The sequence below is a fragment of the Ambystoma mexicanum genome, chromosome 3q (assembly GCF_040938575.1).
Source record: "Ambystoma mexicanum isolate Mex_15411 chromosome 3q, UKY_AmexF1_1, whole genome shotgun sequence".
NCBI lineage: Eukaryota > Metazoa > Chordata > Amphibia > Caudata > Ambystomatidae > Ambystoma > Ambystoma mexicanum.
Window position 1 is genome coordinate 647,526,237 of NC_090926.1, and position 19,489 is coordinate 647,545,725.

Here is a 19,489-nt window from a genome sequence, read left to right on the forward strand (position 1 = left end):
TTCAAACAGGGAAATAAACATCAAAATGCACGTTTAAGCGTGTCAATACTAATACTCTCAAAGACTATAAAATTCACTGGTATAATGATAACCCCTTCAAGCCATATTAAAATATATATATTGTTTTCATGATTCATTATTTAGTGTTGTCGAAAGCAGCCTTTTTACTTTGTGATTCTCCAATTTAAGTCAGCCGCAGACCAAATCCCATAAAGTGCAATATGTAAAGAATTCATAGAAGAGCTCAGAGGAAGAGTCCAATATTGCCAGAAGTGGACAGTGGCTATGGTGATATATCGGTACACATATTTATCGTACGTGTTATGATACAAGTTCTCTAACTTATGGCATTCTGTGAGGACGTGCCAAATAGTTTCAAGTGAGTCTTGTGTATTACACATCCTACAAAAGCGTTGGTTGACATCAACATTCCACTTTGAGCCGTAAGTGGCTCTGACGGGTAGCTGATTGGTTTGCATCATGAGTCTAAATTGGCACACTGCAGAGCTAGGACATCTATATAAACATATTTGAAGCTTTAAATATGTGTAAACTATGCCTTCAATATATTGGCTATTACGTAGACCACTCGTGTATTCAACATTTTTGGTCCTATCGATCTTCTGAAGTTTCTTTTTGAAGGCAAACTTAATGCTCTGAAAACGGCTGCTTCGAGAAGCGTCTATGATTCAATTCACTGAAAAGCTCTCTGCATTTTAAATCGTACATGGTGGGGTTTTCCTTGTCCTGAATTTGGATGATCTCAGTCGCAATAATGCGAAGAATGATGCTCTTAGGATGGCATAAGGCTTTTAGGACAAAGAGACCTTGCTGTTGTAAAATAATGCCTTTTAATTAGGTCAAGCCAGTTTCAGTGCGAATGTATTGAATTGGGCACGAACGAGGAAGATGTAACACAGTGCGCCAAAAATAGCCTTCAATCAGGTTAAGCCAAACTAAGCTTTTAATCGTCAGAGCTTCTAACCCATAAGCAACCACAGGGATGAACCATTGAGAATAAAGCATTATAATGCCTCTAAAGGAATAGCCAGCATAGTGAAGAACGAAGCTACAGACAAGCATAGAGATTGGTTTGGCTTGTCGAATCTTCTTGGCTATTAAAGTCACATAACTTCTATCACAGTCAATTTCTACACACAGGTATTTGTAAGAGGTTGTGTATTCAATAGTGCCCCAGCTAAGGGACATTCTTGGACAATTCACCTTTTTGCTGGAAAATAGCATAATTTTGTTTTTATTAATATTGATGTTCCTATCAAGTTCTTTTGTGAAACACCCCAATTCCTCGAGGAGTAGTTTCATTCCATTAAATGTGTGGTCAACTATAGCCAAATCATCTGCATAAAGGAAGGCCGTGATCCTAGTCCCCTTAAAGCTCACTGGACATTTGGCACAGTTTTCCAGACGTCTCATCAGTTGTGCTATATAAAGATTAAACAAGAGTGCCGCAAGCATACATCCCTGTTTAACACCCTTGTTATTCTTTATAGGGTCAGATAACTGACCTTTATTGTCCAGTCACATTCGGGCTACAGTTTTAGTGTGTAGTTTTATAAAGATTTCGAGTAGCCAATTGGGACATTTTAGGTCCGTCAAGATATTCCAAAGTCGCACACGGTTGACCTTGTCAAAAGCGTAACTGAAGTCCACAAAGGTGACGTAAACAGAGGGATAAGAAGATAGTTTCGCTTGCGTAGTGATAGCATCCAGGATACGAATATTGTGGGTGGTGCTACAGCCTTTGCGAAACCCCGATTGAAATTGGTGTAGTAAGTCCTTAGTGTCTCCCCACCCCTGTAGATGATCAAGTACAATGGCACAAAAAATGTGCTTGTGGTATCCAATATAGAAAGAATTCTATAATTGATATGTATTAATCTGGAACCAGCTTTAAAAATAGGTATCAAGATGGACGTCAGCCATGATGAAGGGATAGTTCTTTCTTGACAGACTTTTTTACACAGGATGTATAGAATATCGACGCATTTTATACGGGTCGCTCTTAATGATCATGTATGCTAAGCTATTAGGGCCAGGAGCCTTAGAATTTTTAAGTTTAGAAATGATTTTCATAATGTCATTTTTTGTGAAACACAATGGCCATTCATTCACTTCAGACTTCTATTCAAACATCTGTGTATTGTCATACATGGCGTTCTTATTATGGTTAGTCTATGTTTCTTCTCCTATCGCATTAAGGGGCTGAGGGCCAGATAAAACTCTCGCTTTATTTAGCAAATTCCATATCAGACAGTATTACCATCTTTTAAGTCTCAATGTGTCACAATCTGATGACAGTCTCAATGTCCAATGTCAGAATCCTAACTCTGTCCCTCACACTCTAAGTTTAAACTAAACTAAATGAAATGGATGTCTTCCCTGGACAAAAAGACAGTTCGGAGTTGAGACAAATCACCTCAAAGGCCTGGCCAAAGCATGGCTGTGCATGAAAACAAACTCTAATCTGAGGACCGTTGCACTGACATCCCACACATCTCCTGGGGGAACATTGATCATGGCCCAGGAGACATTGGGGCGTTATAGCTGCACTGCATGCCACCACCATTACATTCCACAATGGAAAACCTGCATGTGTGAAACTCTTCACCTTTTCAATAGTGGGCATAGTATTGGGCTTCACGTGCAACACTGACATGGTCTACAGTATGCCAGAGGCGTGCCAACTGTACAGTCGTACGCCTGCATAAATCCTGAAGATGTCGCAATCTGTATGACTATTGCTGTAATTAAAGAGGAAAGTTAGCAGAACACCAGCTATGAATGGCTATTTAAAAGCAGACACTAATAAAAGCATTACAAAATGGGAAAGTGGAGAAAAGGAGAACCAGTGGACTCCAGGAGCAAAAGTATATGCAAAGTAGAATTCTATCAGTTAGGACTTGCGTTGTTCAGGTTTTCAAGCAGCACATTTATTGTACTTTATGCCTGTCTGACGAGCAAGCTGCTTTTCTGGGTCACAAAAATAATTTCCTTCACAGGTTGGCAACTGCTGATGAAACACTTTACCACAAGTTGATACAAATGCACAAAGCATGATCTTACACATTTGTAGGGCTGCAGGGATGTTCAACCCTTGTCAGCAGATACAAAGATACAAAGATCAGCTGTTTTTATAGCGTAACGATCTTAACTACTGTGTCAACACCTCCTCCACCTTTTTACAGATGTCGGTAGCTCATGGCCTCTGCCTTCATGACTTGATCACAAAAAGCTGTCTGGTGCCAAATTGCATGCACTTGCAGTCCTGTAAATTGTCTTACCCTGTCGACTGATATGGAAAGTGAAGGTCAACATGTGTGTTGTTACAGCCACATAGGCAATGCTTTGTCCACTGGTCCACGTGTCAGTGATGAAGTGGACTTTCTGGTTCTCATGGCTGCTCTTTTGCGACTAGTACCTCATCATACAGTCTTTGATGAAAAGTAATATCGGCTTTTTTCCCAGGGATGATCAACTTTACTCATGAACTCACAGAAACCGTTTTTTTTTTTTTTAAATAAAGAATATGCCAATAAATCTATAGGCAACATTACTGCAGGGTTAGTGATGAGCGAGCACATTCTGTGATGAGCCCTGTGATTGTTTCGGAACACTCAAAAACCTCCATCACATTATCCAGGCGCCTGGGGTTGTGTTATTACTGTGTAAAACAAAGCAGCACTCAGTGTCAACAGATCAGTCAGCATTTCTGGGTTGACAGTATATGTTGCGCGTGAAATGGCGATTTCCTGCTGTGGGAAGAACTGCAGGTGAGGTCTTGTGTGTTCAAAAGACTTCTATGTACCAGGTCGAGTTATGTGGGACCCCAAACAATGATGCAATATGCATGTTTGTCCCAGACTTCTGCTAGGCAAATAGTTCTCTTGCACACAGTGCAGGTGGCAAAATGTTGTTGATCTTTGTCCCCTTTTGAAAAAATGCCACACTTTGGATTTTTGTGGTAAGAGAAGACATGGCCTACTATGCCCATCTCACTGTGAAGGGGATATTGGGGTGGTCATTTTGTGGTGACATTGGTGGTCTAGCTTACGATACATACTGCCGTTTTCCACTTCATATTACCGATCGCGTCTAAAAACAACGCTGTACACTGATGGAGGGAATGTATTTAACTAGAAATATTTCTGTAGTAGCATACCAGATACAAGATCATATGTTTTAGCACATCAATGTGTTCATTCCACTTTTTAAGAAGAATCCTGATGCTCATTCACCTTCTAAATTCCCTGTGCGAAGCATGTCGGAGTGGCTATCTTGATGTTGGAAGAGCATAGATGTTTTATTCCGAAACCATTACACACATTTTGATAGGGTGAACTTGCATGTTTGATACAGCTACAAAAAAAAAGCAAGGGTCTCCAACCGTAGATTGCCAGCCACTGGTAGCTCTCCTAAGGCTTCCCAGTATCTCTTTGCATCAGACACCAAAATGAGCACTGTGTGTTCATTTTGGTGTCTGAAGTCCCTGTGCCTCTTCCCCTGACACCTCCCTCTCCACTTCCTGCAAAGAAAACTGTCAAAAGCTGTGTGCATGGTGAGAGGAGTGGCTGCATTTGGGCTTGGGCAGTGTCCCAACAGCTCGTTAACTATCAATAACAAAAAGTAAATGGGAAATGTGTGTTATGTCCATTGTCACCAGGAGGTGCAAATGATAGCTGATTAGAAAGGGAATGGGTGCATACATCTGCATGCCATGTGAAACAAAGCTGGAGTTGTGATTGTTTGTCTCACTGGGTTTCTTTGCATGCTGGTAATTGTAGGCTTTCAATCAGATTGGGGCAAGTAAAGCTACAGCTGAAATGGTTCTTTGATAAGTGTGTGTGTGTGTGTGTGTGTGTGTGTGTGTGTGTGTGTGTGTGTGTGTGTGTGTGTGTGTGTGTGTGTGTGTGTGTGTGTGTTTGTGTGTGTAGTAGTAAAGAGTAGGGAGTGAATGAAAAGGTGTGTGGGGAAGTGAAAGGAGGGTGACTAGGAAAAAAAGGTGGGAGGAGAGTAGTAGCGTGGAGAGGTGAGAGTAGTGTGTGAAGAGGGAACAGTAGTAGTGAGGATCGGAGAGTGAAGTTGAGGGAAAGAATAGATGGGACAATCAGAGGGGACAATCTAGTCAGTTTGAGGGGGATCTGTGGAAGGAGGATGAGAATTGGAGTATTGGGTAGAATCAGGGAGAGGAACATTATGTCATGGAAGTAACAGCGAGGTTGAAACCCAGGGTGTCTGTAAGGTACCAAACAAACCTGTGGATACCAGTTGGTTAGGAACTACTAGATTATTCCCTGAAAGAAGTTCAGATAGAAAAGGCTTTACTCTTTAGTCCATCATCATCAGTCAGATAGCTCTTTACACAGTAGTGGTTACCTATCTCTAGTACCAGCCTGGGGTCGAGGGACACCTTGATGAGAGTGGGATTGCCCCTTCCTAGGTTAGGGAGAGAGGGATGGCTAGTAGGTCCACTGCTAAACAAGTAAAGACCCTTGACCAGTCTCTGCAAGTTGGTGTATTATTGGGCCCATCTGTGACAAAGTAGATTTCATTTAGGTTTTAACCATCTGATGGTGGTCTCTGATTTCCACCTGCAACAGAAGTTAATTTGCCTATCTTTTTTCCACCTCCTAACCCTTCTTCAGTGTAGGAGAGTTCTCACACGTTAGGTTTAAAGAATTGACAGGACTGAGGAGTTTAGTGGAAATTACCAGTTGTTTTCTCTGCCCTTGGGAAAGTCGAAACAATTATTAAACAGACAATTTCATGTTGGATTTATTTCATATTCAGTAAGTAGTTAAATTATAAGTTTAGCCAATCATTTAATGCAGCCTTCTAATGGATGTTTTCTTGCCAAGGATTCCTCATCTAGGATATCTCTATCCCAGCACAGATGTTCTCCGGAAATATTTCTGCTGTCAGGGGACGAAGCATGCCCCAACCTCAATTCCGTCCAATGTCTCTATGCGCTCAATGCCGGATATGATGTCCCGGCCAGCATATATAGGAGTGCAGCGCCTCATGAACTCTGTTCCTTTTTTCCGTGCACTCTGTCTCTAATTGGGAACACGCTTGTTGCGCTTCTTATTTTTGAAAACGCCATGCCGACTTTGTTAAAAGCCTCTGGTTTCAAGCCATGTGTGGATTGCAACCGACATCCGTCTCGGATCTGCACCGGAAATGCTTGTACGGCTTGGGCAAGTACCAGGACACCCAGGATTGTGGGTCATGTCAGTCCATACACCTGAAATCCCTACAGGAACGGGTGGCGAAGATCTTCATGTTCTTCCACAAGGTGAAGGGTGAGGTTCCTCGGTAGAGGTTGCATGGCGCGGATCGATGCTCCGAAGAAGAGAAGCACTGGAAGAGGTCACGCTCCCAGAATGAGTCCTCGAATCGCCACTGCTCTAGGGGTTCCCCTGAAACGCTGCCACAGATGGCTTTTTCAACCTAGTCCCCCACTCTAGAGAAATGGGAGACCTTCCGCCTGAAGATGCTTGACATTTCCGCAAAGGCACCAGCGGCTTCGGCCCCAGCGTCTGTGGCGCAGGCAGCGGCGTGTCCACTTCGGGCACTGATGAGTCCCACGGCATAGTGTGTGACCGGCAGTTTACCCTCAGAAGACTATTCCCACACGCCTACAGCTCGGGCCTGGTCCAGAAGGAGAGCAAGGCCTCTTGGCACCGCCAAGCACCAACATTGAGAGGGGTAGGGCTGGCAGCTGCATAGTCTTCGATCAGTGTCATGGACAGTGGGAATTTGTCTCACTCCCCAGGGACGCCTTTATGTCTAAGATGTATGACATCGATGATGAGGAAGGCGAGCAGGTCCCTTTTGGGCTTGAACCCATGGTTCGTAGGAAGGCGAGAGACCTTCCTGGAGGAATTTTATGAGGGAGGTGAGGACATGCTCGGACCTGGTGCAAGACGCCAGCGGCCTAGACCCTTCCCCTGAGTTGAACATCTTACCAGCTCCCACCCCAGGTAAGCCTTGGTGCAGCTTTCAAGCCCTTGATGGCTAAGGTGGCTGATACTCTAGGGCTCTCAGCTCCACCCAGGTCCCAAGTTCAATACGAACTCTGTGACATTCTGGATGATGCCTCAAAGAAGGAAACTCTCATGCCCTTTAAATGTGTTGGTGGAGGCCCCCAGTGTGGGAAAAACCTGCATCTGCTTCAGCAGTGGACAATCTGCAATAAGACTAGCAAGGAGGAAGCCAGTGAATCAGGAAGAGGGGGGATATGATATCAACTGTCTTATGCACAAACGGGTGAAGAATTGTAGCAACACGGACAATAAGAACCATAGAAAGAGGGAATCTGTTTCCCTAGTGGAACCAGGAAGAGAAGGATATTTAGAAACATCATGCATTAGCCAAGCAATATCTCAAGATTGCATACTAAAGCTGAAGAAGCCTATCCATGTGAAGCGTCATTCTGCTGGTCTTTTTATTTTTTTTCTGTCAGTGGTAGGGACAGAGTAGCTTAGAGTTGGACGGAGGACAGACTGTTTACTCTTGGACTTCACAACAGACCTCAGTTTGGTTTGGTTAGGTAAGGAACCTCATACACTAGGGGATAGCATGGCATTTTTCCTTTATTATTTGAATAAAGAACCTTGAAATGCCAAAAACTGGCCTGTCTACTCCTTATGACCTGCCACAGGTGTCAGGGGATGACATTGTCCATCTTTTACATGTTTACCAAGCATTATTGTCTGGACTCTAGGAGAGATTGGGCATTTTGGTCATTCAGTTGTTCAATATGTTCTTCTATAGTTTCTGGTTCCTTTAATTTTTTCCACCACAGGCGTATGTTATTTCTTTGTTAATGCATCAAGAGATGAGTAATTTGGATGAGGAAGCTATACATTACAACATACCCTCCCCACTACCTCTCAGGTCTACCATTCTACATCATGTGTGTCCTGGGAAAATGTGAATGCCCCTCTGTAGCTGAGAAAAAGGTTTGCTTTGTATCCATGGTTTGCCTGGCATATATTTCAAGAGATGAATGAGGATAAGTATTATGCTGTTCTAATTAATCTGTGAAGAGTTTATATAGTTCATTTACATAGCCATATGAAACTTGCATTTCCATTCTTTTATGTACAATGGGCTCCTCGGTAAAATGTAATTAATGTTATGGGAGCCACACAACCACTTTTTGGCAGTTAGCTGGTGAATGAGTGAACAAATATGAATTCATTTTGTTTTCATTTCTTTGCAGTTCTGCCCAGACTGTTACCAGCAGCTGTGGGCCTAGACTTACACACTCGCCATGGAGCAATAATGGCATGCGCTGAGGTGACGCATGCACTGTGCAACCTGGCCAAAGAAAAGAACAGGTAAAGACCGTCCAATTGAAAAGTTTACCTGTGCACCTGTTGAAGTGCATATTTCAAATAAAGGGATGAAAACCTATTTGTGCCAGAAAAGAGGGCTCAGCAGATTTTGAAAGAATCCCACACACAAAGAATATAGGCAAAATGTATATAAGATGTGCTAATATGATTATCTTTTTGTGGTTGAACGGCAAAAACAGGATAAGAAAATAATTATATTTTTAATAAAAATATTTGTTTGATAATTCAGTCAATCAAAAATGAATTTAGGATCTAAATCTCTTCAGTTTTAATTAAATAAACAAAACAAAAAATGATGCTTATAAAACAAATGTTTACATGAGAAGACAACTTTTCTAACATACAGATCCATCCAACACCTTTTCGTGTATCAGGTATACCAAGATGAAATATCAGACAAAGCCGTTTTACTGAAAACTAGAACTAATTCAATATTGTTCTAATTTAAAATCTCATACATTTATAATGGACTTCTTCCTCCCACTGATTCCTCATCTTTGATATCTCCCAGTGCAACTGCTCTCCGGAAACCTTTCTGCCACCATGGGACTCATCGTCTGCTCGACTGCATATGACGTCCAGGCCAGTTATATATAGAGGTGCTACGCCCCGTGACCTCAGTTCTTTTTTTCTGCACACTATGCTTACTTTAGGAACACCCATGTAAAGTTTTTTTTCTTTGAATTTGTCGCAATGCCGAATCCGATAAGGTCTTTGGGGTCCACACCCTGCGTGGATTGCAGTGACTTTGCTTTTACTAACTTGGCGAAGGGCCATGATGCACAGGGTTGCGCTCGGTGCTAATCGATGCACCTGAAGGTGCTTCGAGAATGTGAAGCAAAACCTTTTACCATCCTCCACATGGAAAATGATAAGCGGACCTGTTTGAGGTCACGGGGAGCGGACAGCGACACCCGGGACCGGTGCCTAGACCGAATGGACAAAAAGAAGAAAAAACATTGCAAGAGGATGAGATCCCGTGACGGTTCTTCACAGCAACATTCTTCTTCACCATCGCTCAGGGGCAACGTGCTCGCCTTGGAAGCAAGACGACACGGAGCACCACAGGTTTGATCCCCAGGTCCGCGTTTGGCAAACCTCTGGGTATTAAGCGCGTTATAAATAACCTATCATATCATATCGAAGAATAGGAGCAACCACTCCAAGCATGTCTGAGAAGAAGAGGCCTGAAGGTACCTTTTCCCATCCAGTCTTCTACCCCAAAGGAGTAGGAGGCATACAGATTGAAGATGCTCAACATCTTCACTAAGGCTCTGGCGGCTCCAGGCCCCAAAGCCAGCAGCCATGGCATCAGCGACCTCAGCGCTGATGGCTTCGGCCAAGCCGACGGATCCCACTATGCTTGGATGAGCTGGCAGGGACACAGCAAGCAGACGTTACAATCGCGCGTGTAAGGGGCACACAGTTCCGTCCCTGGATGTTGGTACCCTGACATCTAGTCTTTCTTTAACAGCGCTGACCGATGCTATACTAGCGCGAGAATTCCTCCAGCTTCCCAGAAGAGGTTACATGTCCCAATCGGTAGACATTCATGGTGAGGACGTGAATCCTGTCCCTTGTGGGGTGAAGCCCCTCCATGTTAGGTAAGTGAGAGACATCCTGGGATTCTAGAATGGCTGGCAGTGGAGTAGCAGCTTAACTCAACTGCTCTGGACCTCTCCCTGAAGCTATTTATATTGAAATTATAATGAGTTCCAAGAAGAAGATTGTGGAAGCAGAAAACCCAGCCTCAAAGAAATCTAAGCAGGTTCCTGAGATGGAAGAAACCCCTAGCCTTGGAGATGTCTACAAAACCATTCTTCAGGTGGCCCAGGATGTCAGTGATATTAAACTGACAATGGCTGAACTCAATCTGAAGACCGGTCAGCTGGATGGCAGAGTCACAGAACTGGAAAAATCCTCTTCAACTATGAGCTCTGAGATTGCAGGGAGCTTCCAGGCTTATAAGAACCTACAATCTGACTTGAAGACTGAAAGGGAACAACGCTTGGATTTGGAAATGAGAATCAGGGCTAGAAACATCAGGATAGTTGGTGTGGAGGAGTCAAATGGAGATGAGGAAGACTTGCCTTCCCTGGTTTTGCAAGTTTTTAAAGAGTGTTTCCAGTGCTCTGTAATCAGGATTGAGGACATTGATAATATATTCCGGATTGGTAAGCATCAAGGGAATCGGGCTCGGCATGTTTTGATCACCTTTTTACATATAAGATCAAAAGAGCGTGTGATGAAAGCAGCCAGACAGGTTGGGAATGCCCTATTTAAAGGAAGATCTGTCTATATCTACCCTGACTATCCTAAGGAGATCCTACATAGAAGAAGATCTTTCCGGAGTGCTAAAGAACTGGCTAGTCAGCTTACTTTAAAAGCCTTTCTTAGCAGGAATAATGTCCTAACTATTGTGTTTCCTGATGGGGACAGAAACACATCTGATCCTGCACTAGCTTTGGACTGGCTAGAAACATACAAAAGGGGCCTGCCAGCACCACCTATGAACAGTGAGTGACATTATTATTAGACTCCCCCCACCAACGTGACTGTTCTTTTTACAACATTTTTATTTTTATTTATTTTTCGGTTCTTAAAATGGCGCCGCTAGATTTTGGCAGTTCGCGTTTTTTAAATTACTTAGAACCCCCACCGTCATGTTCGTTTGATGGAACTGTGTGTTTCTGGATCGAGATCAGCGAGAGAAAGGGACCTCGCAATTTGACGCACGTGACGTGAGCGCGAATGCGTCATCACGCTGTTGCCGTTTATGTCGCTGACGGGAACCGAAATGGTGGGAAGCTCCGTTTCACACATCTTCATATGTTGAACTGCCGGGTGAACTTCGAAGGTATGTGTAGACAGCGTCATAAGCATCAGGCTTCCATAGGCCAGCGCCGTGCCCTCGGGAGACGCCGGGAGACGGGCCGAAGCATTGGTGGCCGTAAGGTCCGTGTCATTGAGCAGGGAAGGTGTCGCCTCAGATTCCACCATGGTTGAAGCTATGCAGATGGGGAGTTAAGGGAGCGGGGAAAGGGGGCGGGTGGGGAGGATCGGGCAAACCTAACGGGTGCACTGGATAAATTCACGGCGGTGGCTGTGCTGTTTCAGAGGTCCGCTGCTCTCCTGTGCCGGTAAAGCCACGTTACCTAAACAACTAGGAAGTGACGTGCGAATTTTGATACTTCCACACGCGCTCCCCCCTCCTACTCCGCTTCCTGTTTGGAGCGGTGGGGCCATGTTGGGTCTCGGCCACTGGGACATTTTACTCCGGATGACTTCCTGGACCATAGCTGCGGTGTCACATCGGGGAGGAGCTGTCTGAGAGGCGGTTCTTCCCTTTTAACACCGCTATCACAACTGGTGTGACTCAGGGGGTTGTTCTGGATCGAGGTCTTAACAGATGTGAGATTGCCAGTCACTACTGGATTTGGGTGTGCAACCATAGCTATGGCTAGGTTGAACTAGCAGAAAACGCTGCCCTCTTAGTTTAAGATGCACTGGACAGGTGATTGGCCAATATTGCTTTCCAGTTCTTCAAGCAGCTGGAGGGTTCATGAATTTTAAGACTGTTATATGCACAGACCACTGTCTACATGAGAAGTAGTAGTGTAACGTATTGAACTTCTCCTCATGTGATTTATGTATTACCTGATGTGACTATGGTAGCTTCAGTTTTTTTTCAGCGCTTGTTTTTCCTGTTTCACTCAATAACTCTTTCCAGTAGAAATGTGAGACATTTGTGTTTTTGATGCGCCTGTCACACACAGTGTAAGGAACAGATGTGTACTGTGTTATATGAGGCTGTTCAATCTTCCTTGCTGGTTCTCTTCTGTCTTATACACCGTTAGTTTATTGAAATCGCTCCATTAAGGAGGAGTATCTTGGTGATCCGTGGTTCCTTGCATTGACACTACTAATTGAGGCTTCATGACATTGTCTGGACAACTGTAAACTCCATAGCTATAGGCATTTCGAGTTGCCCTCTATGGCCTGCTTCTTTTTAAATATTGGGGCATCTGGAGGTGAGGTTAGAATTGTACGCGGTAGTGATGTTTAGGGGTACCTATTCTGTGATTCGCCTTTCAAGATTTCATGTTGGTGGGAGTTTTGGGGATAGATTGGGGGTGTTGGGTTTTTCTTTTATTTACTAATATTACTATCTTTTCTCGAAACAGTTTTTCTGATGAATATATGGATGGTTTTATTGTATCATTGGGAGGGGTCCTGGGGATGGATCTCAATGTTGTTCAGATTTCCTTTTTGGCTGAATAGACTTCACTGTCTTGTTCGTTCTTTTTATTTTTTGCATATTTGCTTTAGTTTTCTTTATGTTTTTTTTACATTTGATGTCTTCGATATTCAAAGTGTGATGATGACTTCCCGCTCAGGTGGGACTTCTGATGACTTACGTATTATCTCCTGGAATGTGAATGGGATCAATAACCTGTTCAAGAAAAAGAAAGTGTTTCAAATGTTGCAAGACATGCATGCAGACATATGCTTCATACAGGAGACTCACATATTGGAGGATGAAATTTCTAGGTTGGAGAGGGAGAGGGAGTGGGTTGGTGTTGCTGTTGGCTCTTCCTTTTCTTCCAGATCGAGGGGGGTGGTCATTTTGTTTAGAAAGAAATTACCTATGAAAGTTTTACGCAAAATTGCAGACAAAGATGGTCGAATGATTGCGTTATTGATTGAGATTCAGGGGGAATTGTTAACTCTCTGCAATGTGTATGCTCCTACGGTGGATGATGGATCCTTTTTCAGAATGGTGGCACAGACTCTTTTAGAATTGAATAACCCTAATGTTCTGCTTGGTGGTGATTTTAATACAGTGATTGATCCGAAAATGGATAAAAGTCAGAACCGCCGTGTACTTCGTTGCGATTATCATCACCGGGCACTCAGGTCACTCTTAGAGGAACATAGTTTGAATGACATATGGCGTCTAAAGAATCCGGACAAGAGGCAATACAGTTTTTATTCCAGTGCACATGCGGTGTTTTCTAGACTGGACATGTTTTTCACTGGTGGGAGTGTATCAGATAGTCAGGTCTCTACCGATATAGGTAACATCATATTGAGTGATCATGCCCCTGTTGTGATGCAATTGAGACTTAAATTCCAGTGTAAAAGAAGCTTTTCATGGAAAATGAATACCTCTATTCTATTGGATGATGATATTTTGGACCGGATAGTTACTGAAGCTGATTATTTTGTAAGGGAGAATCGCTCAGAAGAGATCAGTGTGGCAAATATTTGGGAGGCCTTTAAATGCTGTATGCGTGGTGTGTGTTTAGGGCTGTCTAGCGGTAAACGGAAGAGAGAAGAGGGTAAGAGGCGTGAGCTTGACTTACGTATTGGTGAAATTTCTCGGGATCTGATGCTCGATCCAACAGACTCAGTGAAACTTGCCGAGTTGAAAAAATTCAAAAAAGAAATGGAAGATTTTTTGTCACTGAGGTCCGAGCGTAGTTTGTTCTATTCTAGATGTACATATTTTGAGAAAGGGGAGCGTTGCGACAGATGGCTGGCATACAGGCTGCGAAAAAGGATCTCAGAGTCAGCGACAGCTTCTATGATTGACAAGGAGGGTAGAATCACTTTTGATCCGGTCAAAATTAACTCAATTTTCCGCGATTTTTATGAGAATCTGTATAGCGATGAGGCTGGTATTACAGGTAGGGGTGAGAGGTTTATTGGTAATTTAAACTTGCCTAAGATCCAGGATGCTGAGCGTGACCTTCTTGGGGAAACGATAACAATTGATGAGATTAAAGGTGCAATTTCTGGGCTGAATGTGGGTAAATCTCCGGGGCCGGATGGTCTTCCATGTGAATTTTACAGGGTCCTCCCGAACTCGGCTTTGGAACTCATGAGAGATATGTTTGTGATGAGCAGAATGGTTGGGTCATTACCTAAGAGTACTAACCATGCGTCGATTTCGGTCTTTTTAAAAAAGGATAAAGATTGCAATCAGCCAGCTAGTTATCGCCCAATTAGCCTTATCAATACAGATAACAAGATCTTAGCCAAGGTCCTTGCTATACGCTTAGGACAGTTCATGCCGGTTTTGATTGGGGAGGAACAATCTGGTTTCATGAGGGGTCGGCGTACGTCCAGTAATATCAGAAAATTGTTGGTAACTATGGAAATGGCGGACAGATTGGTCGGTGATGCAGCTATCCTGTCATTAGATGCTGAAAAGGCTTTTGACAGAGTTAATTGGAATTATTTATATTCGGTGTTAAGGGAGATGAATCTGGGGGAGGATTTTATTTCCTGGGTAGCTCTTTTATATGCCAGTCCAACGGCTGACGTTAAGACTAATGGAGTGGTGTCTGAACCTTTTTGTTTGAAGCGGGGCACGAGACAGGGTTGTCCTTTTTCTCCTCTGTTATTCATTTTAGCGATTGAACCTCTCGCTGTCTGCATAAAGAATGAACCAAATTTACAGGGCATTGACTGTTGGGGTGTGGTGCAAAAAGCTTGGCTTTATGCGGATGACCTCTTGTTGGTGTTGCAGAATTTGGACGTGTCACTGCCTTGCCTGTTGAGGATATTGTCGAATTTTCATGATTGTTCGGGATACAAGGTTAACCGCCTGAAGTCAGAAGTGTTGCCTCTGTCCAGCAGATGTGATAAAAATCCCTGGTTGAGGGGCTGGGGTTCACTTGGTGTGATAGACGCTTACGCTACTTAGGGGTATGGTTGACAGTTCCAGTCTCCCGTATGGTTGATGAAAACATGAGTGTGGTGGTACGAGATTGCAAATTGGTTTTGGAAAGGTGGTTTTTACTTAATCTTTCATTATGGGGTAAAGTCAATGCCCTGAAGATGAATCTGGCTCCCAAGATAAACTTTATAACTAGTATGCTTCCTCTAAGAATAAAGTGTAGTTATTGGAAAGATCTAGACCGCCTTGTTCAAGAATTTTTATGGGACAGGAAACCGCCCAGACTTAGTCTATGGAAATTACAACGCCCGATTCATTTGGGTGGTCTAGGAGTTCCAAATTTTAAGGCCTACCATTTAGCATTTTCTGCTCATTCTTTTGTTACGTTTTTGGATGGTAAACTGGACAGATGGGCGGTGGCGGAGTCGAATGCATATGGGCCACTGGGCCCGGAGGCACTGTTGACCACCAACACAAAGATTCTGGGTGGTAGTTTGTTAACTACGTCCTTTTTGCGCAGCTCTTGGATTGAGGTCTTGACATTGCTAGGTAGGGACGCTTTTAAGTATAGGAATGCCTCTATCTGGCTGAATCCTAAGATTAGAGATAACTCGAGGACAATATTTTGGCCCGATTGGTTCCTAATGCATGTTAAAAAGATCTCTGACTTAGGCAATGATGTTCGGTGGCTGACTGCTGCTGAGCTGAGAGATAGATGGAGTTTTGAGGATTTGTCGGACTCAGCTTATAGACGACTCAAGAGGTCTGTTGGTGAAGTGGACTGGACTGACTCCTTTGACATAACTTTTTTTCTGACGGATTCTAATGGGCAGGGAGGTGGTTTAGCCAGTAGGTTGTACAAACTCTTTGTATCGTATTTTCGGAGCAATGACAATTTACGGGAAGTGTGGAGTGAGAGAATCGGGTCTGATATTGATCTTGAGGCCTGGCGGAATATATGCGGAAATGTCTCATTATGTTCGCTGAATCTGGGCGAAAGGTCTAGACAAATTAAGATCCTAAACCGTGTGTATTGGTGTCCGGAAACCTTACATAAAAGGGGCATGACTGACAATGCGGATTGTTGGGGTTGTGCTCAGGAAGTGGGATCATTGGAACACATGCTATGGAGCTGTGTGCGAGTCAGGGCTTTCTGGAGTGATATTTGTGAGGTGTGTGTCAGAATTGTGGGTGAAGGGTGTGTCCTGGATTTTAAGACAATGATTCTAGGAGAAGATTCTGAGTTGGCTGAAGTCAGATCTCCCCTCAAGAAATGGCTCTTCAGAGCAACCATTGTAGCTAAAAGGTTGATCCTTCGAGGATGGAAAGGCCAGACCCGTCCGTCATTTGAGGAATGGGTTCAAGAAATGCATAGTCTGTCTAGAACAGAAAAAATGATCTACAAATTGAAATGTAAATTGTCTTCATATGAAAAGATTTGGAACATGTTCAATGATTTTATGTAATCCATTTTTTTTTTTGTTTCCATTTCCTATTGTTCCTCTGTACTATGATATTGTTCTTATATATACTTGTAAATAAATAAATAAATTAAAAAAAAAAAAAAAAGAGACATCCTGGAGGAACTTTAAGGGGAACAAAGAGACTTGGTGGACCTGGCAGCTGACTTGCAGGAGGCAAGTGCTCTGGACACGTCACCAGCAGTGAACATTCTCCCTGCCTCCACCCTGGGCAAGCCACAAGAAGCTTTGCAGCGTCTGATGCGAAGGTGATCGACACTGTAGGATTGTCTGCACCTTCACGTCCGAAGGTGCAGTATGACTTGCCTGACATCCTGGACAAGGGTCCTAAAAAAGAGACACTATTGCCTTTCAATCGGGCAGCAGAGAGGCTAGTTCTAGAACTATAGGCCAAATCCGCTGCAGTTCTCAATGTGGACCGCCACCTGGCAAAGAAGCACATGTCAGCATGAGCTTGGTGGTTCAGGCCCCTACAGCCAACCTTAAAACCACCTCTTTTACATCTTTCCCTTCCACAGATGGAGCAAGAGACTAGACAAATGTGGTAGGAAGTTTTCCAGCTCATTGAGCCTTGATCTTTGGTGTGTCAATGCCTCTAGGGCTCTGCCCAAGTTCTCTTTTGGCTTGTGGTCAGTCATGGCGGAGGCGTCAGAGCACATCCCTGAAGGGGAGATGGTTTTTAAGCCTTTATCAAAGGCATTAAGGAAGCCTCCCGTCAAACATGGTCTGGTCTGGATACTGCAGACGGCAAAGCAAGATCGAAGGCAACAAGCACTGTCTTGTACAGATTATCTGAGGACGTCTGGGTTTGCTATGGACGTCCAAGAGAAACTTCTGGTAATGTCTTATGATGTTATGAACTTATTTGGCACCAAGGCCGATGAGTCTTTGCATGAGTTCCAAGCCTCTAAGGCTAACGCTGGCTATCGGTGGGGCTGGCAATCCAGCAGCAGGCACCTATGAGCTGATTGAGGGGTTTTCTGTAGTTCGCCACTCATGCCCAAGGAGATGGAGGCCAAGCACCATCGGGCAGGCAAGAGCAGTGTCGTCTCTACTGGGGTAGGGACCGGGGTGCACCTAGCAGAGGTACTTCCACTTCTACTGTGCCCTCTGCAACCCCCGGTGCACAGCCTTTCTGAAGTGGACTACCGCCATCAGTCCCTTGTGGGAGGCTGAATGTCCCTGTTTGGCAAGGAATGGAAAGTTACCACCTTGGATGCCTGGGCCTTACAGTTCATATAGCAAGGATACTGCCTCCCTTTTTTCCTTCACCATCCAGACCACCCCCATGCCACTATCTCTTGCCTTTTCAACCTCTCCTACAGAAAGAGATCTTTTATCTTCCAGCAAGGGGGTGGGGGGCTTTAGAGCTTGTACCCTGCTCGGAACAAGACAGGGGTTGGTACTCAACTTACTTTCTGTTGCTGAAGAAGGACAGAGGTCATAGACCAATTCTATATCTGCGGCTTATAAACTTGCGTAAAGACATGTTTATGATGGTCACTCCAGCCCAGATCCTCCTGACCCTGGACTCAATAACTGAACAGTTTCTTTGGGTAATAACAAGAAAGAGTGTTCATGTTGTTGAATTAATTTATAATATGAATTCTTCTTCTTATTTGTAATACAAATAAATGTTTAGATCACCTGGCTACATACAATATATATAGATCTGTGTATATATTTGTGTTGTTTGAAGAGATCCAATTTAATCCATCAAACATTACATTTTTCAGATCATTCTTTCATATATAACCTATATAACATAGTATAATGCATCATCATGACCAAGGACATCACAAACAAATACAGGTTAACTTAGTGAAACATGCAATATACGTTCGTGCAAATAAATGTCCTACAACACAACACAATATAAAAAAGGTTTTTGTTAAATGTAATTTACTACATTCAGAGCTAATTCAAATTGATTTAATTAAATTTCGAAAACTAAAACAAAGATATGAAAGTTGCGGGTCAATGAACATTTCACTAAATCAATTGATATAATGATGTGTGGAGGTTATGGGTTAATTGAAGTATCATGGTTGACGTAAACACAACACTACGTTTCATCGACCAATCTGTGTCGTCTTCTTCTGGTCCTTATATACAACAAGATAACAGAATATATTAATATTCCTTCAATTACTCACTATCATAATTAATAGGTTAGCCAGGAATAACAAAAGGAGAAAGTCTCCCCAACTGTTCCTTTTCCATCGGAACCCAAACCAAAGCCATGAATCCTGATTTCTTCTGTTTTTTTTACTTAAGCCTTAGGTCTCAGAGTGCTACGCACACTAAATATCAAAATGTACATGAAAATAAAGACAAAAAGAGTTAAAAGGTGTAGCAAGTATAGTACCAGTTAATGTTTGAAACCGGAAACATCGGAAGAAATTAGTAGCTATATATGAGATAAATCATACCTCAAATAACTTGGTACAGGCACTTTAAAATCAAATACAAAAGTGTATGGTCAGGGTACATTTTCTTAATATTTAGAGAGATGTTGGTCTCTTCATAGGATCTATAAAAGATCTATCAGGGGAGTAAAAACCAGACAAAGTTGCATGAGTTCTAAAACCACTAGGGGGCATGAGTGTTTTCTTAAAAAACAAACAAGGAATAATGTTGCCTGAGAATGCAATCGGTGTGTCCCCTTTTTGGACTTACCTATTGAGTGTCATTTCTCCTCATTTGAAGTTCTATTTGTTACACCAGGCTGCTCAAAATAAAATACTACTACTACTCGAACGTCTTTTGTATTATTTTCTAGTCAGACACATTGACATCACTGCATAAATCACAGAATGAAGTGTGATGAAGCCATGAACTTGCAATCCCTATTCTTTTTATAGGAAAGTAACTGTCATGTCAGACTCAGACTACAAAGGTACAAAGTATATTTAAAGGCGACAAGCAACATGTGAAAGTAT

At 43.1% G+C, this 19,489-nt stretch overlaps 1 protein-coding gene across 4 annotated transcripts in view; it reads left to right on the plus strand.

Annotated features, from left to right (window-relative positions):
- The window catches only part of TBCD (tubulin folding cofactor D), a 2,839,019-nt gene that overhangs the window by 2,083,610 nt on the left and 735,920 nt on the right, over positions 1-19,489 (plus strand). For all 4 annotated transcript variants that reach the window (XM_069654539.1, XM_069654542.1, XM_069654540.1 and 1 more), the window contains exon 22: positions 8,246-8,363. In XM_069654539.1, coding sequence (XP_069510640.1) covers positions 8,246-8,363 — 118 coding nt within the window. The remainder of the gene's footprint in view (positions 1-8,245; positions 8,364-19,489) is intronic.